Source organism: Chiloscyllium plagiosum, unplaced genomic scaffold (genome assembly GCF_037043375.1).
Source record: "Chiloscyllium plagiosum isolate Xiang-an unplaced genomic scaffold, Cpla_swu_hap1 HiC_scaffold_31, whole genome shotgun sequence".
NCBI classification, from domain to species: Eukaryota; Metazoa; Chordata; class Chondrichthyes; order Orectolobiformes; family Hemiscylliidae; genus Chiloscyllium; species Chiloscyllium plagiosum.
Genome location: NW_028270169.1, coordinates 179,950 through 204,997, shown reverse-complemented (window position 1 = coordinate 204,997; position 25,048 = coordinate 179,950). Strand labels below are relative to the sequence as shown.

At 44.8% G+C, this 25,048-nt stretch overlaps 1 protein-coding gene across 3 annotated transcripts in view; it reads left to right on the top strand.

Moving 5' to 3' along the window:
• The window catches only part of LOC122561888 (integrin alpha-E-like), a 397,374-nt gene that overhangs the window by 211,075 nt on the left and 161,251 nt on the right, over window positions 1-25,048 (top strand). For all 3 annotated transcript variants that reach the window (XR_006315137.2, XM_043714220.2, XM_043714221.2), the window contains 2 exons: window positions 21,416-21,573; window positions 24,313-24,441. Coding sequence is in view for 2 of the 3 variants with exons in the window: in XM_043714220.2 (XP_043570155.2) it covers window positions 21,416-21,573; window positions 24,313-24,441 (287 nt within the window). In the remaining variant the exon portion in view is untranslated. The remainder of the gene's footprint in view (window positions 1-21,415; window positions 21,574-24,312; window positions 24,442-25,048) is intronic.

Here is a 25,048-nt window from a genome sequence, read left to right as displayed (position 1 = left end):
TGCCTGATAATAGCTCCTCTCAATTAATACTCCCTAGCTCGTGACTAATACTGATGTAATTTGCTCTTCCCCCAATTTATTACCTTCCCGCAAGATCCTGACTTATCCTTATTCATCGCTTTCTTAAAACTTAAGGAGTTGTGATCACTGTTTCTAAAATGCTGAAAGGTCAGTAACCTGACTAATACAATGTCTGGTATGGCCTCTCTTCTGGTTGGACTATCCACACACTGTTTAAAGAAACCCTCTTGGGTATACTTAGTAAATTCTGCCCCTTCTAAGCCTCTTGCTCTAAGGGAGTTCCAGTCAATATTGGGGAAATTCCTCAATGTCTTATGAGCTGTCGGGGGGGGGGGGCTATAATATAATCCCATCACTGTCATTGCACCCATCTTATTTTAGAGCTCTACCCATATTGCCTCAGTGGATGAGCTCTCTGGCATGTCCTCTGAGTGCAGATAAAGAACAAATAAAATTACAGTACAGAAACAGGCCCTTCAGCCCTCCAAGACTGCACTGACCCACATCCTCTATCTAAACCTGAACAAAGAAAATTTACAGCCCAGGAACAGGCCCTTTGGCCCTCCAAGCCTGAGCCGATCAAAATCTATTGTCTAAACCTGTTGCCCAATTCCTAAGCATCCCTCTGCTCCCCACCTACTCATGCATCTGTCCAGATGCATCGTAAATGAATTTACCGTGCCTGCCTCTACCACCTCTGCTGGCAATGCGTTCCAGACCTACCACCCTCTGTGTAAAGTACTTGCTGCGTGTATCCCCCTAAACTTTCCACCTCTCACTTTGAAAGCATGACCTCTCATTATTGAATCCTTAACCCTGGGAAAAAGCTTATCTCTATCCACCCTGTCTATACCCTTCATGATTTTGTAGACCTCAATCAGGCCCCACCCCCCCAATCTCCTTTTTTCTAATGAAAACAAACTCAACCTCTCTTCATAGCTCGCACCTTCCATACCAAGCAACATTCTCATAAACCTTTTCTGCACCCTCTCCAAAGTGCCTACATCCTTTTGGTAATGTGGCGACTAGAACTGTACACAGTAGTCTAAATGCGACCGAACCAATGTCTTGCACAATTTTAACATGACTTGCCAGCTCTTATACTCAATACCCCATCCAATAAGGCAAGCATACTATATGACTACTTGACCCCTCTGTCCACCTGTGCAGCAATCTTCAGGGTACAATGGACCTGCACTCCCAGAGCTCTCTGCCCATCAACTTTTCCCAAGGCTCTTCCGTTCATTGTATAATTCGCTCTAGAATTAGTCTTGCCTAAATGCATCACCTCACATTTGTCTGGATTGAAATCCATCTGCCACTTTTCCACCCAACTCTCCAGTTTATCTATATCCTCCTGTATTCTTTGACAGTCCCTTTATGCTGCCTATTTTCTAAGGATCTGTATCCCTTTGCTCCCTGCCCATTCCTGTATCTGTCTAGATACATCTTAAATGACGCTATAATTCCCGCCACTGTCACCTCTGCTGGCAACGCGTCCCAGTCACCGACCGCCCTCTGTGTGAAGAAGTTTCCACACAAAGGTGCCCGCAACATTTCCCCCTCACTTTGAACTCATGACCCCCTAGTAATTGAGTCCTCCACTCTGAGGGAAAATGCTTCTTGCTATCCACCCTGTCTACATGTCTCATGACTTTGTAGGCCTCAATCAGGTTCCCCCTAACCTTTGTCTTTCCAATGAAAATAATCCTAATCTACTCAACCTCTCCTCATAACTGGCAACATTCTGGCAAACGTCCTCTGCACCCTCCAAAGCATCCACATCCTTTTGGTAATGTGGCTACCATAACTGTATGCAGTATTCCAAATGTGGCCGAACCAAAGTCTTATGCAATTGTAACATGAGCTGCCAACTCTTGTACTCAATACCCTGTCCGATGAAGGAAAGCATGCTGTATGCCTAATTGACCACTCTACTGACCTGTGTTGCCACCTTTAGGGAACAAATGGATATGAACACCTAGGTCTCTCTGGACCTCAATTTTTCCCAGGACTTTTCCAGTTACTGTATAGTTTGCTCTAGAATTGGACCTTCCCAAATGCATCACCTCACCTCACATTTGTCCAGATTAAACTGCATCTGCCGTTTCTCTGCCCAACTCTCCAATCGATCTATATTCTGCTGTATTCTCTGACAGTCCCCTTCACTATCTGCTACTCTACCAATCTTTGTGTCTCAATACAGTCACATAGATGGATTAACTCCAGGAAAGGTAAGAGAGGTAGACAGCTAGTGCAGCAGTCTTTTGTGGCTATAAACATTTCAAACAGATATGCTGTTTTGGAAAATGTAGGAGGTGATGGATTCTCAGGGGAACGTAGCATGAACAACCAAGTTTCTGGTATTGAGACTGGCTCCAATGCAACGAGGGGTAGGTCGAGTTCCAAGAGATCAATTGTGTTAGGGGATCCTCTAGTCTGAGGTACAGACAGACATTTCTGTGGCCAGCAGCGAAAAATCAGAATGGTATGTTGCTTCCCTGGTGCCAGGATCAAGGGTGTCTCAGAGGGTGCAGAATGTTCTGATGGGAGAGAGGAGCCGGCAAGAGGTCACTGTCCACATTAGAACCAAGAGAAAAGGTTGAGATTCTGAAAGGAGATTACAGAGAGTTAGGCAGGAATTTAAAAAGGAGGTCCTTGAGAGTAGTACTATCTGGATTACTCCTGATGCTACAAACTAGTGAGGGCAGGAATAGGAGGATAGAGCAGATGAATGCATGGTTGAGGAGCTCGTATATGGGAGAAGGATTCACATTTTTGGATCATTGGAATCTCTTTTGAGGTAGAAGTGATCTGTACAAAAAGGACAGATTGCACCTGTATTGGAAGGGGACTAATATACTGGCATGGAAATTTGCTAGAGCTGCTCAGGAAGATTTAAACTAGTAAGGTGGTGGGGTGGGACCCAGGGAGATGGTGAGGAAAGAGGTCAATCTGAGACTGGTACAGTTGAGAACAGAAGTGAGTCAAACAGTCAGGGCAAGCAGGAACAAGGTAGGACTAATAAATTAAACTGCATTTATTTCAATGCAAGGGGCCTAACAGGGAAGGCAGATGAACTCAGGGCATGGTTAAGAACATGGGACTGGGATATCATGGCAATTACAGAAACATAGCTCAGGGATGGGCAGGACTGGCAGCTTAATGTTCCAGGATACAAATACAACACGATAGATAGAAAGGGAGGCAAGAGAGGAGGGGGAGTGGCGTTTTTGATAAGGGATAGCATTACGCAGTGCTGAGGGAGGATATTCCTGGAAATACATCCAGGGAAGTTATTTGGATGGAACTGAGAAATAAGAAAGGGATGATCACCTTATTGGGATTGTATTATAGACCTCCTAATAGTCAGAGGAAAATTGAGAAACAAACTTGTAAGGAGATCTCAGCTATCTGTAAGAATAATAGGGTGGTTATGGTAGGGGATTTTAACTTTCCAAACAAAACTTGACCTACTCTTGGGAAATAAGGTAGGGCAGGTGACTGAGGTCAGTGGGGGCGCATTTTGGGACCAGTGACCATAATTCTATTAGTTTCAAAATAGTGAATGGAAAAGGATAGACCAGATCTAAAAGTTTGTTGATGGAGTTTGTGGATGAGTGCCATGCTATGAAAACAACCACACCAATACACACAAACGAAGTTGCATCAAGACACTATTCAAAAGGGCCACAACACACTGCAGCACACCAGAACTGCAAAAAGAGGAAGAGGAAGACCTGAGATATTTGTATCATCGATAGTCACAGGTGAGGTGACGGAAGACTGGAGGTTGGTAAACGCGGTGCCACTGTTTAAGAAGGGCGGTAAAGACAAGCCAGGGAACTATAGATCGGTGAGCCAGACCTCGATGGTGGGCAAGTTGTTGGAGGGAATCCTGAAGGACAGAATGTACATGTATTTGGAAATGCAAGGACTGATTAGGGATAGTCAACATGGCTTTATGCGTGGGAAATCATGTCTCTCAAACTTGATTGATTTAATTTTTTTGAGGAAGTAACAGAGGATTGATTGAGAATGGTAGATATGACCTATGTGGACTTCAGTAAGGCATTCGACAAGGTTCCCCATGGGAGAGTGATTAGCAAGGTTAGATCTCACGGAATACAGGGAGAACTAGCCATTTGGATATAGAACTGGCTCAAAGGAAGAAGACAGAGGGCGGTGGTGGAGGGTTGTTTTTCAGACTGGAGGCCTGTGACCAGTAGAGTGCCACACGGATCAGTGCTGGGTCCTCTACATAAATGATTTGGATGCGAGCATAAGAGGTACAGTTAGTAAGTTTGCAGATGACACTAAAATTGGAGGTGTAGTGGACAGTGAAGAAGGTTACCTCCGATTACAACAGGATCTTGACCAGATGGGCCAATGGGCTGAGAAGTGGCAGATGGAATTTAATTCAGATAAATGTGAGGTGCTGCAGTTTGGGAAAGCAAATCTTAGCAGGTCTTATACACTTAATGGTAAGGTCCTAGGGAGTGTTGCTGAACAAAGAGACCTTGGAGTGCAGGTTCATAGCTCCTTGAAAGTGAAGTTGCAGATAGATAGGATAGTGAAGAAGGCGTTTGATATGTTTTCTTTTTATTGGTCAGAGTATTGAGTACAGGAGTTGGGAGGTCATGTTGCGGCTGTACAGGCCACTGTTGGAATATTGTGTGCAATTCTGGTCTCCTTCCTGTCGGAAAGATGTTGTGAAACTTGAAAGGGTTCAGAAAAGATTTGCAAGGATGTTGCTAGGGTTGGAGGATTTGAGTTATAGGGAGAGGCTGAACAGACTGGGGCTGTTTTCCCTGGAGTGTCGGAGGCTGAGGGGTACCTCATAGAGGTTTATAAGATCATGAGGGGCATGGATAGGGTAATTAGACAAAGTCTTTTCCCTGGGGTCGGGGAGTCCAGAACTACAGGGCATAGGCTTACGGTGAGAGGGGAAAGTTATAAAAGAGACCCAAGGGTCAACTTTTTCACGCAGAGGGTGGTACGTGTATGGAATGAGCTGCCAGAGGAAGTGGTGGAGGCTGGTACAATTGCAACATTTAAGAGGCATTTGGATGGGTATATGAATTGGAAGGGTTTGGAGGGATATAGGCCGGGTGCTGGCAGGTGGGACTAGATTGGGTTGGGATATCTGATCGGCATGGACAGGTTGGACTGAAGGGTGTTTCCATGCTGTACACCGGACTCTAATTGCAGATTCCCTCCCCAGAGCCTATTTTAGAGGGAACATTTTTCATGTGTGTGATGTCCTGACAATGGCTTTCTCATAGTCTCTGATGAGGCAATTGTCCATTCCCGTGACCTGCACTTAGGCCATCGTATCCTGAGGAGTGCGAGACGCTCAGCGATCTTCCTGTTTGATACAGCACAGGTTTGGTCAGGGTTAATCACTGATCCCAGAGCAGACCTGACCTGGTTGGCAATGGCCTTGACAAGATTTTGTCATCCACATTTTAACAGTGAGATTAGTCGCCAACTTCCACCCTCTTTCCCCCTTCTGCTTGTAGATGAGGGTGATGATGCCTTTCCTCATGGTACCTGCCCAAAGCATGCTGATGCACCTCCAGCAGGTTCTGGCCAATTAAGTGCCATAGAGCAGAATAGAAGTTGACTGGTAAGCAATCACTTCCGGGAGTTTTATTCTTTTCAAAGGACTCAAGGGCCTTGATCAGATCATCCAGAGATAGCGGCTGGTCCAGCCTCTCCCGTGTGCTGTCGTCTAACACCTTCGTGATAGAGAACAGGAATGACTGGGAGGCCACGCTGTCAGTGGGCTTCATGTTATACAGACTGGCATAGAAGGATTTGTTGATCCTCATGCTATCAGCCTGAGATGATCTTACCGAGCCCTCTTCTTTCTTCAGGCTGCTGAGCACGAGCTCTCCTTGTGCATCTTCTGGAAGAAAATACGTGAGCACGTCTCGTCCTGCTCCAAGGAGCGGACCCTGGACCTGAAGATTATCTTGTAGGCCATCAAGGCGAAGAGCAAGGCTTGCTGGCCCTTCATCTGGAGGTCCTCCATGACATCAACCCCCATCATCTGCAGCAGGAGCAACTTCTGTATACTTTCCTGGAGTTTGGACAGTTTTCCCTGCTCTCTGTCACCTTCTGAACACCTTTAAAGATGAAGAACCTCTTGATGTTCCCTCTTGTTTCCCACCTGTTCACTGGAGACTCCGAGGAGCTTCATGCTTCTCCAACCTGCATAATCCCGCTTGCGTTCCTCTCTGTTTTCTGGGGTCAACAACTTTGTGTTCAGTTTCCACGTTCTCTTGCTAGCCTGCTGTTCGTCCTGTAGGTGACAGCTGTGCAGCAGGAGGCAGTGGTCAGAGAAGAACACTGCTTAACTGGATCTGACCGTGAATGCTCAGGACACAAACAGGTAATCTATCCTCAAGCAGATAGACCCGTCTGCCTGTCACCAGATGTATCTACGCTGCACTCCATCTGCAGGGCTGCTGAAGAAGTCATGCAGCTTGGCGTCTTTGACTGTTTCCATCAGGATGTGGCATCTAGTTTACTCTGCCTCCACACTGGCTGCCGTCTGTTCCATTCCAATCCGTCTTTCCTTCTGGGTACTGCCTAGCTCCGTTCTGCTGTTGGATGGTGGTACCTTGCTGATCTTTGGGGGCCCACTGCTCACATTACCACCTCTGGCCATTGAGCATTCGTGGTGCCCTTGGGCAGGCCTTATACATGTGTAGGGAACTGGCCACAAGTTAAAGCTTTTGGACTCCTTATAGCGCTTGATCAGGTGACTCGTCTGTTTGCAGTTCCTACATATGGTCACCTTACAGTTCGCTGCCATGTGTCCTTCCCTCCCACAGGTTTGGTACACTCTCAGCTGTCCTGCATATGTCAGGTAGCCCCTGCTCCCTCCAATTGTGGAGCTGAAGGGTGGGTGGAGGATATTCCCACTGGAATCCACCCTCAGGGTCACCTTGACCTGCTGCTTCCTGGGACAGATTCTGAACAGGTCCACAAAATCAGTGCTGTCTCCTTCCACCTGCACATACCTTCCCAGGAAGGTCAGGACATCAGCTGCTGGGATGTGGATTTTGTACATATGGATTGTAACAACCTGACTCCTCTATGCAAGAAGAACACACAACAGCATTGCAGACAGGATGGAGAACAGAACCTCCCCTTCTTTCTCCTTGAACACCTTCAGGAGCTGCTCCCACTACTTCACGCTCCTGAAGGTCACATCAAAATACCCAGCACTGGGGAAATCCTGCAGACAGGCAGAAGTGGGTACTGCAGATGCTGATGATTAAAGCCTTTGGGCTTTTGCCCGATTTTTTTCCAGCTCCTCAGATGCTGCCTGATCTGCTGTGCTTTTCCAGCACCTCTTAAATCCTGTAGGATGTCTTTTTTTTAATTTCAAAAATATACTTTATTCATAAAATATTTTGATCTGTACAATTGGTCATGCCATACATATATAAACATTCCATTTTTTTGTATACAGAGATCAGAATTAATCATTTGTGTATATACAGGTCTGTACGTTTATCATCCATATGTTTAGCTGAGGTGCCAGCAGAGCCCACTTACTGAGTGGGCCCCCTGTTCTTCTTTGGCAGGCAGATGTTACACTGTGGTCTTTCCCCACCGCGCCTTGGCCGCTGCCCCAAGCTTCAGTGCGTCCCTCAACACGTAGTCCTGGGCCATGGAATGTGCCAGTCTGCAACACTTAGTCGGCAACAGCTCTTTCAGCTGGAAGATCAACAGGTTTCGGACAGACCAAAGAGCGTCTTTGACCGAGTTGCTGATCTTCCAGGCACAGTTGACATACGTCTCGGTGTGCATCCCAGGGAACAGACCGTAGAGCACGGAGTCCCGCGTCACGTAGCTGCTCGGGACGAACCTCGACAAGCACCACTGCATTCCTCTCCAGACTTCCTTTGCGTAGGCACATTCCAGAAGGAGGTGTGTTTCAGTCTCATCCCCACCGCAGCCGCTTCGAGATGCAGCATGTGGTGCGGTAGAGAGTCCGGGCATGCATAAAGGATCTCATAGGCAGAGCCCTTCTCACAACCAGCCAAGCCATATCTTGGTGCTTGTTTGAAAGTTTTGGCGATGAGGCATTCTGTCAAATGACTTTGACAGTCTGCTCAGGGAACCGCTTGACAGGATCCGCCCTCTCCTTTTCCCGTAGGATCTCGAGGACGATACGTGCTAATCACTTCCTGATGGACTTGTGGTCAAAGGTGTTTTTCTTCATAAATTTCTCCACAAAGGACAGGTGATACCGAACGGTCCAACTACTTGGAGTGTTCCGCGGCAGCGAGGCCAGGTCCATCCTTTGCAACACCGGGGACAGGTAGAATCTCAGTACGTAGTGACACTTGGTGTTTGTGTGCTGGGGATCCACGCACAGCTTGATGCAGCCATACACAAAGGTGGCCATCAGGGTGTAGGTGGCATTGGGTGTGTTTTTTTTCCCGTTGCCCAGATCTTTATACATCCAGGCCCTTCGGACCCTGGCCATCTTTGATCTCTATATAAAATGGAAGCTGGCCTGGATGACTGCGACAGCACAGGTTCTGGGAATATCCAGACCTGTGCCACATATACCAACACTGACAGTGCCTCACACCTGATGATCAGGTTTTTAAACCCACGATGGAAAGCTTCCATCTGCCCAGTTTCTGCCTCACTTTCCTGATATGTTCCTCCCAAGACTTGCCGCACGCCCCAGCCCCTCCAAACCAAATACTCAGCATCTTCAGGTGGTCAGTCCTGATGGTGAAGGGGATGGAGGATTGGTTGGCCCAGTTCCTGAAGAGCATAGCCTCGCTCTTGCTTTGGTTGACCTTGATTCTAAAGGCCCGTTCGAACTGGTCACATATGCACATGAGTCTGTGCATGGACAGCGGTTCCGCGCAGAAAACAGTGACATCATCCATGTACAGGGAGGCCTTAACCTATAGGCCCGTGCTGCCAGGAATAGTCACCCCTCTCAGGCTCGCATCCTTCCTCATGGACTCAGTAAATGGCCTTATGCAGCACACACTCAGCATTCCAACAAAACCTTCTTCACAAAGGTAGAACAAAGAACATTTACAGCCCAGGAATTTTTTTTTATTTCAAAAATATACTTTATTCATAAAATAATTTGATGGTCTGTACAGTTGGTCATGCCATACATATGTAAACATGTACATACAGAGATCCAAACTTATCATTTTTATACAGGTCTGTACATTTTTTGATCATATGCCCATATGATTAGCTGAGGCGTCAGCAGAGCCCAAATGACTGCATGGGCCCCCTGTTCTTTGTTAGGCAGGCAGATGTTACACAGTGGTCTTTCCCCACCGCGCCTTGGCGGCAGCTGCCCCAAGCTTCAGCGCGTCCCTCAACACGTAGTCCTGGACCATGGAATGTGCCAGTCTGCAACACTTAGTTGGGGTCAACTCCTTCAGCTGGAAGATCAGCAGATTTCGGACCACTAGAGAGCGTCCTTCACCGAGTTGATGATCCTCCAGGCACAGTTGATGTTCGTCTCAGTGTGCATCCCGGGGTACAGACCGTAGAGCACGGAGTCCCGCGTCACGGCGCTGCTCGGTACAAACCTCGACAAACACCACTGCATTCCTCTCCAGACTTCCTCTGCATAGGCACATTCCAGAAGGAGGTGTGTGACCTGGAGCTGTGGGCCGGTGGGTACCTCTTGGTTCTCACCGGGTGGGGGGAGGGCTTTACCCGTCCCCTCAAAGGGATCGTCTTTTCCTGCTTGGGCGGTGCTGCCCTCCTTTTTCCCCGCGGCGCTCTGTCTCTTCCTCTGGTGACGACCCGCCTTGCGCCCATCCTCACCGTCGGAAGAACTGCATGTGTCCTCATCGCGTAGGTGTCGCTTCCCCCCTCGCTGGGTGGCTTTGGGAGGTTTCCTCTTCCTGCTTTTCACGGTAATCCAATCCTCTGCCTCCTTTGGTCCCTTCTCTTCCATTTCCTCCGTCTGTCTTGCAGGAGCTTGGATCGGCTGCTGCACCTCCCCGCTGTCTGCCGTCTGCTCCGCTACAGCCCGCCCTTCCTTCTGGTTGCCTCCAGACACCGTTCCCGTGCTGTTTTGTGGTACCTTGCTGGTCTTGGGCGGTCCACGACTCGTGTTGCCACCTCCGGCCATCTGTGCGTAGGTGGCGGCCCCTCGTCTTGGGCAGGCCTTGTACATGTGGCCCGCCTCTCCGCACAGATTACAGTTCTTGGCCTCCTTACATTCCTTGGTCGGGTGGCCTTCCTGCTTGCAATTTCAGCAGACGGTCACCTTGCAATCCGCCGCCATGTGGCCTGACCTCCCGCAGGTTCGGCATACTTTTGGCTGCCCTGCGTATATCAGGTAACCTCTGCTTCCTCCGATGGCAAAGCTGGAGGGTGGGTGGAGGATGTTCCCACTGGCATCGACCCTCAGGGTTACTCTGACCTGTCGTTTGCTGGTCCAGATCCCGAAAGGATCGACCACATCGGTACTCTTTCCCTCGACCTGGACATATCTCCTCAAGAAGGTCAGGACATCTGCTGCTGGGATGTGAGGGTTGTACATCTGGATTGTTACAACCCGACTCCTCTGCGCAGGAAGCACACACAATGGGACCGCCGACAAGATGGAGAACAGAGGCTCCCCTTCCTTCTCCTTGAAGACCTTCAGGAGCTGCTCGCAATTCTTCACACTCCTGAAGGTCACATCGAAATAGCCTTCCGCAGGGAAATCCTGCAGGCAGTACACGTCCACTGCTTCGAACCCGCAGCACTCCAGCAAAATCTTCTTCACAAACACCGTCCGATCGACCGGTGTGCGCTCCTCCACCTTCTTCACAGTCACCCTGACTGTGTTACGAATGCACTGGCCAGGGCTGCGAGCGGTTGCTGAGGCCATAGCTCAGAGGTTGGCTGGTACCTGAATTGGCGTTAGGCCGAAGCCAGCATAAAGATCCACCAAGAGCAGGTCAGCACAACCAAACGATCCTCCAACGTCCAATCACGATCCAGCGATGGTCTCCAGCAGCTCTGACGACTCGCAGCACGATCCCCGCGGTTTCTCCCCCGCCAGCACACGTCCGCTGCTTCGAACCGACAGCACTCGAGCAGAATCACTTCCTCTGGTCCTCAGGAACTACACATATTCCGAGCCAAAAGGCCGAGAAGCGTTTCAGATAATTGATATTCAGATAATCAAGGTTCCTCTGTATTGGATGCTCTACCTTCATCTTATCACCAGTGGGTGCTCTTCTTTAACCTGCTGATCAGTTGTGGTGACTGAGCCAACGTCTCCCAGAATGCTCCTCAGTCAAGTCCCTCTGCCATCCTCTATTGGATGCTACTAAACATAGCTTTCCATTCACAAGGGCAGCCATCAATCATTACCTTTGGTTTCCTGTTCTTAAGCCAATTTTGGATCCAATTGAACACATTAGCCTGTATTCCATGAACTTCTACTTTTTTGATCAGTCTTCCATTGTGAAATGCCTTACTAACATCCATGTAGACAACATCCACTGCACTACCTTCATGAATCCTCCTTGTCACTTACTCAAATAATTCAGTCAAATTTGTAAGGTATGACTTTCCATTAACAAAACAATGCTGATTAATCCATGCATTTCTATCTGATTATCTGAGTTTATCTGGTCTCTCAGAATTGACTCTAACAACAGCAAATAAGACTAACTAGCCTAAAATTGTTTAGCATTTTTTTTGTACCCTAATCTAATCTTAAACAACAGAACAACGTTTGCATTCCTCCAATCATCCAGCTCCTCACCTGTGTCCAGTGAAGATTGGAAAATAATCCTCTCTCATTATGATTATTTTGTGCAATATTTCACACTGCTCTTCTTGGTTTATTATATCCACATCATCCCTTTTCTTTGAGAATATAGAGATCAAAAATTCATTTAAAATTCTTCCCATATCCTCTGCTTCTTCACATAAGTTCCCTTCTTCATCTCTGGTAGGTCCCACATTTTCATTACCAATCCTTTTGCTCTTTATATATTGGTGAAACATCTTCCTTCATCTTGCTTGCTAATATTTTTGTGTGCACTCTCATTTTTCTTTATTTCTTTTTTAACTTGATCCCTATACTTTCAGTACTTCTCTTGGCTATCTGCAGTATTTTATGTGACTACCATAAGCTTTCTTTTTCTGTTTAATCTTCCCCTGTAGTTTTCTAGTCAACCATGGGGGTTTCAATTTGACAGTAGCATTCTTAATTTTGGAGGGGACATGTCTGCTTTGTGTCCTAAGAATCCCACTTGTAAGTGCCTCCCCCGATTTACCACCAATTTAACCATTAGCATCCCTGTCCAGTCCACCTCAGCCAAAACACTTCTCATTTTTTAAAACTTGCCTTCCCCCAATTTAAAACTTTTCCTCCTGATACGGAACATAGAACATAGAACACTACAGCACTGTACAGGCCCTTCGGCCCTCAATGTTGTGCCAGCCTTTTATCCCACCCTAACATCAGACTAACCTACATACCCTACATTGTACTAACTTTCATGTTCCTATCCAAGAGTAGCTTAAAAGTCCCTAATATAGCTGACTCTATTACCACTGCTGGTAGTGCATTCCACCACTCTCTGACTAAAGAATCTACCTCTGACATCTCTCCTAACCTTCCTCCAGTTACCTTAAAATTATGCCCCCTCGTGATGGACATTTCTGCCATGGGAAAAGGTCTCTGTCTATCTACCCTATCTATGCCTCTCAACATCTTGTACACCTGTATAAAATCACCTTCATCCTTCTTTGCTCCAATGAGAAAAGACCTAGCTCACTCAACCTTTCTTCATAAGACGTGTCCTCCAGTCTAGGCAGCATCCTGGTACATCTCCTCTGCACCTCTCTATATCTTCCACATCTTTCCTATAATGAGGCGACCAGAACTGAACACAATATTCCAAGTTTGGTTAACCAACACTCTCTAGAGCTGCAGTTTAACCTTGCAGCTCTTAAACTCGATTCCCCTACTCATGAAAGCCAACACACTGTACGCTGCCTTAACAATCTATCAACCTGGGTGGCAATATGGCTCCCAAGCTCCTTCTGTTCCTCCACACTGCCAAGAATCTGTCTTTAACCCTATATTCTCCATTCAAATTCGACCTTCCAAAGTGAATGACTTCACATTTTTCCAGGTTGAACTCCATCTTCCACTTATCAGCCCAGTTTTTCATCCTGTCAACCTTCAACAGCCTTCCACACTATCCACAACTCCACCAACCTTTATGTCATTGGCAAACATACTAACCCACCCTTCCACTACCTCATCCAAGTCATTTATAAAAATCACAAAGAGCAGAGGTCCCAGAACCAATCCCTGCAAAACACCACTGGTCACCATGTCCAGGCTGAATACTTTCCATCTACCACCTCCTAATGTCTTCTAAGGGCCAACCAATTGTGTATCCAGACAGAACCTTATCAAACGCCTTGCTAAGATCAATATACACTACATCCACAGCTCTACCTTTGTCAATGTATTTTGTCACATCCTCAAAGATTTCAGTAAGGTTTGTGAGGCATGACCTGCCCCTCACAAAGCCATTTAATCAAGCTGTGGTTTTCCAAGTAATCATAAATCCTGTCTGTCAGAATCCTCTCCAATAATTTGCCCATCACCGATTTAAGACTGAATGGTCTGTAATTCCCAGGATTATCTGTATATCCTTTGTTGAACAAGGGAAAAACATTTGCCACCCTCCAATCATCTGGTACTACTCCGCTGGACAGCGATGATGCAAAGACCATTGCCAAAGACGCAGCAATCTCTTCCCTCAATTCCTGTGGTAATCTTGGGTATATCCCATCCGGCCCAGGGGATTTATTTATCCTTATGTTTTTCAAACTTTTCAATGCATCCTCCTTCCTAACATCAATCTGTTCTAGCATATCAGTCTGTTTCACGCTGTCCTCAGAAACATCAAGGTCCCTCTCAGTAGTGAATACTGAAACAAAGTATTCATTAAGGACCTTCCCTGCTTCCTCTGACTCTAGGCACAAGTTCCCTCCACTATCCCTGATCGACCCTCCCCTTACTCCGGCCATCCTCTTGTTCCTCACATAGGTGTAGAACCTCACATTGGGGTTTTCCTTAGTCTTACCCGCTAAAAGTTTCTTCATGCTCCCTTCTTGCTCTCCTAAGTCCATTCTTCAGTTCCTTCCTGGTCACCTTGTAACCCTCTAAAGCCCTATCGATCCTTGTGTCCGCAACCTTAAGTCAGCTTCCTTCTTCCTCTTGACTAAATGTTCAACATCCCTTGTCATCCAAGGTTCTTTCAACCTACCATCCCTTCCTTGCCTCAGTGGGACAAACCTGTCCAGCACAACCAGCAGGTGATTCCGAAACAACCTCCACATTTCTGTTGTGCATTTCCCTAGTAACATATGTTCCCAGTTTAGAACATAGAACATAGAACAATACAGCGCAGAACAGGCCCTTCGGCCCTCAATGTTGCGCCAACCTGTGAACTATTCTCAGCTCGTCCCCCTACACTACCCCAAAATCATCCATGTGCTTATCCAAGGATTGTTTAAATCTCCCTAATGTGGCTGAGTTGACTACATTAGCAGGTAGGGCATTCCACACCCTTACCACTCTCTGCGTAAAGAACATGCCTCTGCTGTCTGTCTTAAATCTATATCACCCCTCAATTTGTAGTTATGCCCCCTCGTACAAGCTGACGTCATCATCCTCGGAAAAAGACTTTCACTGTCTACCCTATCTAATCCTCTGATCATCTTGTATGTCTCTATCAAATCCCCTCTTAGCCTTCTTCTTTCCACTGAGAACAGACCCAAGTCTCTCAGCCTTTCCTCATAAGACATTCCCTCCAGACCAGGCAACATCCTGGTAAATCTCCTCTGCACCTTTTCCAATGCTTCCACATCCTTCCAAAATGTGACGACCAGAACTGTACACAATATTCCAAGTGCACTAGCATTTTTCTTTTAGTTGCAGCATGATATTGCTGTTCCAGAACTCAATCCCTCTACCAATGAAACCTAACACACCATATGCCTTCTTAACAGCACTATCCACCTGGGTGGCAACTTTCAGGATTCTATGTACATGGACTCCAAGATCCCTCTGCACATCCACACTGCCAAGAATCTTTCCATTGACCCAGTGCTCTGCCTTCCTGTTATTCTTCCCAAAATGCATCACCTCAGTTAGCTGCATTGAACTTCATTTGCCATCTCTCAGCCCAATTTTGCAGTTTATCTAAGTCCCCCTGCAACCTGTAACATTCTTCCAAACTGTCCACTACTCCACCGACCAAATTTACTAATCCATCCATCTATGCCTGCGTCTCAGTCATTTATGAAAATGACAAACAGTAGCGATCCCAAAACAGATCCTTGTGGCACACCACTAGTAACCGGACTCCAGGCTGAATATTTTCCATCAACCATCACACGCTGCCTTCTTTCATAAAGCCAGTTTCTAATCCAAACTACTAAATCACTCTCAATTCCATGCCTCTGCATTTTCTCCAACAGCCTACCATGGGGAACTTTTTGAAAGGCTTTACTGAAGTCCATGTATGCCACGTCAACAGCTCTACCCTCACCTACATGCTTGATCACTTTCTCAAAATACTCAAGTGAGGTTTGTGAGACACGACCTGCCCTTGACGAAACCATGTTGACTTTCTGAAATCAAATTATTGCTTGCTAGTTAGGTGCCCCAGTTCCTGCCTAAATAGCATTGTAATTCCCTCTCCCCCAATTAAATACTTTCCTATACAGTCTGCTCCTATCTCTGCATATTTCCATAATAATAATGAATCTAACTGATTTGTGGTCACTATCCCTGATATAGTTGCCAATTGTCACTTTACTTACTTGCCCATCTTCATTTCACAAAACTAAATCCAAAATTGCATCTCTCATTTTCGGGCTCATCACATATTTTTTAAAAAGTCCTGGATTCCGTGCGTAAATCTTCACCCATGATGGCCCTTTATAATGCTTGAAACCCCAGTTAATATTGGGATAATTAAAGTCTCCTACAATTATTAGCCTATTATTCCTACAGGCCAAAATTTGTCTCCATGTTCTTCTATTTCCCTCTTAGTATTTGGGGGTGTGTAGTATACTCCTAGCAATGTAACTGCCTTTTTTTTATTCCTAACCTCAACTCATAAAGCTTCATTTGTTAACCTGTTTAGTATATCATCCCTTCTCACAACTGTAATTAACTTTTTAACTAATATTCTATGTCCCCTTTTTTTGTCACCCACTCTATCCTGCCTGGAAAATCTATATCCAAGTTCCTCCATTTGCCAAATTTCCATTATAGCAAAGATATTGTGCTGCCTTGTGTCTATCTGTACCCTCAGTTGTTTGTAATATACCTTGAAGTGTAACCAGCTCAACCCTCTCAATTTCCTTTGCTGGAGACTTTTCAGTCCTTGTTTCTTTTTTTGTTGGAGTTGCCGTCGACATCATTATTGTCCTACTTCCCATTTCCTGATCTGAATCTAACCCATCTAAGCCTCCTGTTTAGTTTCCATCCCCCTGCTATTCTAGTTTAAAACCTCTCCAAAACAACTAACAAAAGCCCCCATGAGGATGCTTGTACCAGGTCTGCCCAGATGTAACCTTGATTTAGAAGTGCTGGTATTGGACTGGCGTGCAGAAAGTTAAAATGTAACCTGTCAGGCATGTACAGGTCTCACCTTCCCCAAAAATGTCCCCAATGCCTCAATTATCTAAATCCCTCCCTGGTACACCATTTCTCCAACTATGCATTCATTTGATCTACAAATGTGTACTATGACCATTGGCAGTGCACCCTCTTGCTCCAGAATGTCCTGCAGCCCCTCAGTGACATTTCTGACCCTGATACCAGCTTGGATTCACATCTTTGACTGCACAAGTCCCTGTCTGTACCTTTACTATTGACCCCCTATCAGTATAGCCCTGCTGCTTATTTTCCTCCCCTTCTCAGTACCAGAGCCACATATGGTGAAATGAACTTGGCTGCTGCCTCTATCCCATTAAAAATCAGTCACTTGTATAGATAGCTTACCAGGCAGATAAAAGTATCATTTTCGAACAAGTTTCAACAGATTTGGAAGGTTTGTTGTTGTCATTCACTCAGTTATAGACTTGAAACTGAATCATATTTAGCTGCCAGTTTTTTTAAAATTCAATATCATTTTCATAATCCAGGATATTCTAGCAACTGTTTTCGTGAATGCGACAGGCAAGAGGCACTTGCAAAATCAGATGAGAAAAGGAATTTTTGAAATCTTAGAGAAGGAATTTACATCAGAAACTATTTGAGGACATTAACTATTTGAAAGGAAATTATTGTTTGAAAGGAGCGGAGGACACTGTCTAAAAGGCACTGACCATTGAAAGGAATGGAAAATATTGATTGTTTGTTCTTATTGGAACCTTCATGCAACTGAGCTTAGACGTCCTCTGCTTCAAGTAACCCTTCCAGGGTTTTAACCAAACACTCTGGTCAGGAATGTTTAAACTAAACTCATTATACTGAAGTGACCTTTTTAATAACAGCCCTAAAACTACCTCACTTTCTGCAACTGTTCTACATATCCAGCTTCAGCTAAAGTTTCTGCATAGGGAAGCACAGTGGCTAGCACTGCTGCTTCATAGCTCCAGGGACCCAGGTTCAATTCCCACCTTGGGCGACTGTCTGTATGGAGTTTGCACATTCTCCCTGTGTATGCGTCGGTTTCCTTCGGCTGCTCCGGTTTCTTCCCACAATCCAAAGATGTGCAGGTCAGGTGAATTAGAGTGGTGCTGGAAAAGCACAACAGATCAGGCAGCATCTGAGGAGCAGGAAAATCGACATTTCGGAAGTCCTGATGAAGGGCTCCTGCCCGTAATGTCGATTTTCCTGTCCTCGGATGCTGCCTGGCCTGCTGTGCTTTTCCAGCACCACTCTAATCTAGACTCTGATCTCCAGAGTTCTCACTTTCACCTAGGTCAGGTGAATTGGCCGTGCTAGATTGTCCATAGTATTAGGTGCATTAGTCCGAGGGAAATCGGTCTGGGTGGGTTACTATTCGAGGGTCTGTGTGGACTTGTTGGACTTATTTCCACACTGTAGGAAACTAATCTAATCTTGCTCTAAACTGAAACCAAAATACTTTCCTTCCAAGCTACAAGTGTTAACTTCAGCCGAAATAAGGTTACAGAATCTCTTCTCTGAAAGCCAATGCACTACATTATTTACTTTGTTTTGTCTATAAACTTCATAGGCTTGGTGGAACAGATCCTATTCCACAGGCACCATCCTCCACCTTATCCTCTGCTTCATCAGTGACTGTATCAGCACTGCCTTGTGCTACTACAATGAGCTGGAACAGTTCATCCACTACACCAGCACCTTCCATCCTGACCTCAAATTCACCAAGAATGCCTATCTTGAAGAACTTCTCCTCTCTCTACAAAGATCTCAGTGAGTCTCTAACTGCACCCCCCAGGTTGTCTCCTCTGCCCTGAAGCCCTCAGCCACTCTACAAACAGACTCCACCACCGGTGATGTATTTTCCTCCCCACTTCTATCTGTGTTCCGTAAGGACTATTCCCTCCGCGACTTTCTTGTCAGGTCCATGCCCCTCCCACCAGCCCACCCTCCCCTCCCGGCACATTCCCCTGCCCCCGCAAGAATTGCAAAACCTATGCCACACTTCCCTGCTGACCTCCATCCAAGGCCCCAAAGGAGACTTCCACATCTGTCAGAGATTTACCTGCATTTCCACACACATCATTTATTGTATCCATTGCTCCCGATGCAGTCTCCTCTACATTGGGGAGACAGGACGCCAACGTGCAGAACACTTCAGAGAACACGCACGAAACAACCCCACTGCCCCATCGCCAAATCCTTACCACCCGCCGCCTGGAGGACGAACGCTTCATCTTCCACCTTGGGACCCTCCAACCACATGGGATCAATGTGGATTTCACTAGTTTCCTCATTTCCCCTCCGCCCACTTTCTCCCAGATCCAACCTTCCAACTTGGCACTGCCCTCTTGACCTGTCCTATCTGGCCATCTTCCTTCCCACCCTCCTGCTCCACCCTCCTCTCTGACCTATCACCTTCACCCCCACCTTCATCTACCTATCGCACTCTCAGCTACCTTACCCCCCAGTCCCACCCCGTTCTCATTTATCTCTCAGCAACCTTGGCTCACAAGCCTCATTCTTGATGAAAGGCTTATGCCCGAAATATCGCCCTGCTCCTTGGATGCTGTCTGACTGGCTGTGCTTTGCCAGCACCACACTTTCAACTCTGATCTCCAGCACCCGCAGTTCTCACTTTCTCCTCAAATTCACCTGGACCATCTCTGATACCTCCCTCCCATTCCTGGACCTCTTCATCTCCGTCTCCGGCAACCGACTTAAAACTGATATCTACCTCAAATCCATTGACTCCCACAGCTACCTTGACTACAACCAGTCCCACACCTCCTCCTGTAAAAACACGATTCCTTATTCCAAATTCCTCTACCTCTGCCATGTCTGCTCCCAGGATAAGCGGTTCCACTCCAGGACATCCCTACTTCCAGGACTGTAATTTCTCCTCTCCGTTATCAATAATGCTGTCAATCACATTTCCACCACTTCCCACACCTCTGCCCTCAAACCCAACTGCCCAACCGCAACAAGGATAAAATCCCCTGGTCCTCACATTCCATCCCACCAATCTCCAAATTCAGCATATCAGTCTCCACCATTTTCACCATCTACAGTCAGACTCCACCACCAAAAGTATATTTCCCTCCCTAAACCTATCTGCATTCCATCGGGACCATTCCTTCTGTGATTCCCTCATTAAATCCACATTCCCCACCAACCTCCTCACCACACCAGGCACCTTCCCCTGCCATCATAAGTGGTTCAAAACCTACGCCCACACCTCCACCCTCACCTCCATCCAAGACTCCACAAAGTCATTCCAAATCCAGCAGAGATTTACTTGCGTATCCTCGAACCTCATTTACTGTATCTGTTGCTCTCGATGTAGTCTCCTCCACCTCAGAGAGACCAAGCGCAAACATGTGTAATGTTTCAGGGAACATCTCTGATCCATCCGTACCAACCAACCCCACCTTCCTGTAGCCATCCATTTCAACTTTCCCTTCCACTTCCCCCATTCCATGTGCATTCCAAGCCTCCTTCCACCGCCTAAACAAGGCCACCCACAAACTGGAGGTGGAATATCTCATCTTCCACCTCAGGAGCCTACAACCACATGGCTTCAACATTGAGTTCATTAGTTTCGAAATCTCCCCTCCCCTACTCCATCCCACATCCAACCCTCCAACTTAGCTCCAACTTCATGACCTGACCTACCTGTCCATCTTCTTTCCCATGTCTCTGCTCCACACTTCCCACCGACCTATCACAATTATCACCTATCTTCACCCACCTATCGCCATCCCAACTACCTTTCCCCCAGCCCCATCCCCTATTTATTTCTCAGCCCCCTTCCCCCTCTCTGGTCCTGATGAAGGGTTAAGCCTTTATCGACTCTCTTGCTCCTCAGATGCTGCCTGACCAGCTATTCTTTTTCCATGTGCCACATTTTATTGACTCTGACTTCTCCAGCATCTGCAGTCCTCACTATCTCCTACTGACTCTCACAATGTAAACAATATCCCATTACTTTTCAGGAAGTGTTTCTATCATGTTTTAAAAGAAAATACCATGTCTACAAAAATACTCACAAGTTCATAATTAAACCTCTGAAGACACACAGAAAATCCATATACCATTAGTTCAAAATTCAAAAATGCAAATACTAATAGATATTATATATATATAATATATATATCACACCCCTTCCCACCTGCATCGCACATTCACAAAAATTATGTCCTTAGAGTTTCTGACATTTTATCAACTGAAAAAGAGAGCTCTGGTTTTATGAGGCTGGCTATCTTATATCCATATTTGTTTGCTCCCTTGTTTGTTGTTTGGTATTTTAAATTCCAACCAAGCTCTGAGGTAGCCCTGCCGCTTTCAAATAAGAATTTATGTAACCTTGAAATAATCTAAGTAAGAAAGGAAAGTATCAAATAAGAATTGATGTGTGTTTATCCAGACAGGTTAAAGAAAACGTATCTAGAATTTTAGGCAAAGACAGACACTCAGAAACATTTCCTTGGAGAGTTACTTTTATCCCATAGATCCAAGATGCCAGGGCTACGGTTATAGAAAAACACCACAGCATTGTAACAGTGTCTTAATTACAAATGAATGTCAAAAGAAGTAGCAATGGAATCAAATCAAATGGACAGGAAACTGGAAAGAGTTAGATTTTCATTATTAATGTGCTTTTGTTGTTTTATTCCATGCACTTATTTTATTCTGTGCACTTTACAGATTTGAAAAATTCATATGTGAATTACACCATTAATCTGGATACAAAGCAGAAGACTAAAAGAGTGACATTTGCAATGAACGATGGAACTCCTGACTCTATATCTGATTATGTCAGGATCTCATTAGATGCCTGTAAAAACTATTCACTCATTGTGCAGGTATGATGGAAACTTTATCAAATCCCCTTTTAATCTACTCTTCTCCATGGAGAAAATTCCCAGCTTGTCCAGTCTATCAACATTACTGAAGTTCCTCATCCCTTAAACATTCTCATGAATCTTCTTTGCTCCCATTTCAGTACCTTCACACCTTTTCTAAAGTGTGATGTCCAGAATTGGACACAGTACTCTAGCTGAGGCTGAACCAGCATTTTATTTAGGTTTACCATAACTTCAATGCTTTTATACTTCCTGCACTTCAGTAACCTGTGTAATTCAGGACAGGTTTCTCTACCAGCCCTGATAACTTCAATGATTTGTGCACATATACCTGAGATCCTCTGATCCTACAACTCTTTAGAACAGTATCTATAATTTTTTATGACTGAGTTCATTCTTCCTACTGTCATGGACAAGAGCAAGGTGAATTTAATTTTCTTATGGTCCTCCTCATCTTACTGTAATAAATGTGAATTTTAAAATATGTGTCTTATTTTATTTATTTTCCTTTTTTAAATAGGCAGTGGTATGTTTCTGCAAACTACCTGTTTATGAAATCTAATTCAAAAGTGACACACAGCAGATTCTATAGGTTTATTGTAAGGTTTATTGATGCATTCAAAAACCTAGGGTGATGGCAGTCATGACACATTGGTAGATACAGCATCAACAAAGAAGAAACAAAAGATGATCAGTGGTAAAGGAAAGAATTTACAATTCCAAAGGACATAAAATCAAATGAATCGGTGTCCTAAGTCAGTGTCTAGTGAGTTCTTGTAGTTGGCCAGACTACAATAACTCACAAGACTACTTTGTAGCAGATTAGATACATATGGATGCAGTTCAAGGCACAAAAATATGATTCTTGTACACTGTTTACTTTTCAGATGAAATAGCGATCAAGGCTAGAGGGACTATGTCGCTATGTCTGTTTTTTGTTGTCTGTCTGATGTAAAAAATAGTTTAAGAAAAAAGTCAAAGTGGTCTAATTAAAGCAATTCCAAAAGTATAGATTTTATTCACGTGACTGGATTTCCTGGCTGAGCTTGTTCTGCTGATGATATAACTTTGCTATTCCTCATCAAAAGCCATTGTGTGTTGTAGCAAATACTGTGAGGTCATTAGTACCATCTCAAGTATAATGCATTTCAATGGCTTTCTCCCAAATCCAACACAGCTGTGGATATGCATGGTCTAAAGTTCTTTTGTGTGGGTTTGACTAGAATGTCTACGTAATTTAAAATTGTGAAATTCAGGGAGATTGATTCATGCCTTTGACTCTGGAAAGCATATTTGTAGTTAGTAAGCATATTAAGTTGAACAATTGTCTATTCTAAAAAAAAACTTTTAGAAAGTATAATATTTTTTAAAATAACAATTCAGAATCTTTCATTATGTCTTCAGGATATGGCACTGCTGAAATGAATCACTGTTTGTATTTTATTTTAAATTAATACAAACAAAGCTGAGGGAAAGCGCAGAGGTTAAACACATGGGCACGTGTTTTTAATTTTGCTACATGATCTGCCCATTTAAGGCTTAACTAGCCGAGGTGACTGCTATTTCATGTGACATTGTATCACTTCTGGTAATATAGCTATTAGAAGTGGTGGCATAATGCTATATAGTTGGGAGGGAATTCGATTGCAGACACTGTGTAGCCTCATGACATCAGGTCAAACAGCAACTTCGAAATTTCCCCATAAATTACTTAGCAAACCACTCAAATCTCAGTTGTATAAAATTGCTACAAAATCAAAAAGGAATGATAACATAAATAAAACCAGCATAATTGATTTCCCCATTCTCCACCTTCAATATTTACTCTCTCTATCACCAAAATTCAGTGGCAGCAGTGTGAACCTTCTACAAGAGACCCTGCAACAGTTCATTAAACCTTTTTCGAAAGCAACTTACAAACCCATAACCTTTACCACCTAGGAGGACAAAGGCCACAGACACATTCGAACACCAACACCTATATGTCCCTTTCCAAGCCACACAACCATTTTGATTAGGAGCTATACTACTTTTTCTTCAATGCTGCTGGGTCTAAATCCTAGAAATCTCTACTTCCATCCCAAACACTTTAACAGTTCAAGAAGGCAGCTCATCAGCACCTTTTAGAGGGCAGTTCTGGATGGATATTAAATATTAGACTTTTCATCTCTGCTTATATCGCACCAGGGGGCTAATGGAATTTAAATTTTGAGGGTGGCACGGTGGCTCAGTGGTTAGCACTGCTGTCTCACAGGTGCACAGATTTAATTCCTTTCTCAGGTGACTGTGTCTGTGTGGAGTTTACATGTTCTCCCCGTGTCTGCGTCAAGTTCTTCCGAGTACTCTGCTTTCCTTCCAAAGTCCAAAGATGTACAGTATACGTGAATTGGCCATGCTTAGTTGCTCCATAGTGTCCAGGGATGTACAGGCTGGGTGGGCTACCAATGGTAAATGCGGGGTTATGAGGGAGGCTGGATCTGGGTGGGATTTTCTTCAGAGGATTGGCGCAGACTCAGTGGGCTGAATGGCCTCCTAATGCACAAACAGATTTGATAATCTTTCTATGAGCTGTAACATCTATTGAATTAAAAGAAAATTAAAGGGACCTGTGCAAATAAACTAAATGTGGTAATTTCAAAGGGAAATATTTTACATTGCATCATTTGACTTCTGCTATGAAATAGAATGTCCCTAAAATGGATTAATACTCGATTAACAAATACCTTTCTTTAATTTCAGCATTGCACAATGGATTGTGTCTCTGCAATTATTGTAGAAGTGAATTATACACTGAATAATACTGAAAAGAAGCCTGGACTACCCTTACCAATTCTTGATCATTTTTCCAACCTGTCATCATGTGTTGAGGTAATAATGACAAACTTGTAAACCTAATTAATTATGATGTTTAAAGTAAATCTCTGAATACATATTAAGGCAGAGCTTATTACTTACAATTTTAGCAGATTGCTTTCTTTTATTCTTATAATTATAGACTGTCATAGATAAAGCAAGAAGTGAACTGAATTAGTTTTACTGTACTCTTATTTTCATAACAGATGGTTTTAAGTTCTTTTTATTTTGTTTTCACTTTTAAAAATAGACATTGGTCTCTTTCCCCTAAACCAGAGAATGGTTCATGACACATCTATATACATACGTTCAAGGAAGAAAGGAAGAGTAAGGGAAGGAAAGAAGTTACTAATTATTTAAAATCAGAAATACCAGCATTGATTCACACAATTTGAAGATTAGAATGTTTTACACTATGCTTCTAGGATATAATTGAGGAGAAAGTGAGGTCTGCAGATGCTGGAGATCAGAGCTGGAAATGTGTTGCTGGAAAAGCGCAGCAGGTCAGGCAGCATCCAGGGAACAGGAGAATCGACGTTTCGGGCATAAGCCTGCGATAATTCCTGAAGAAGGGCTTATGCCCGAAACGTCGATTCTCCTGTTCCCTGCATGCTGCCTGACC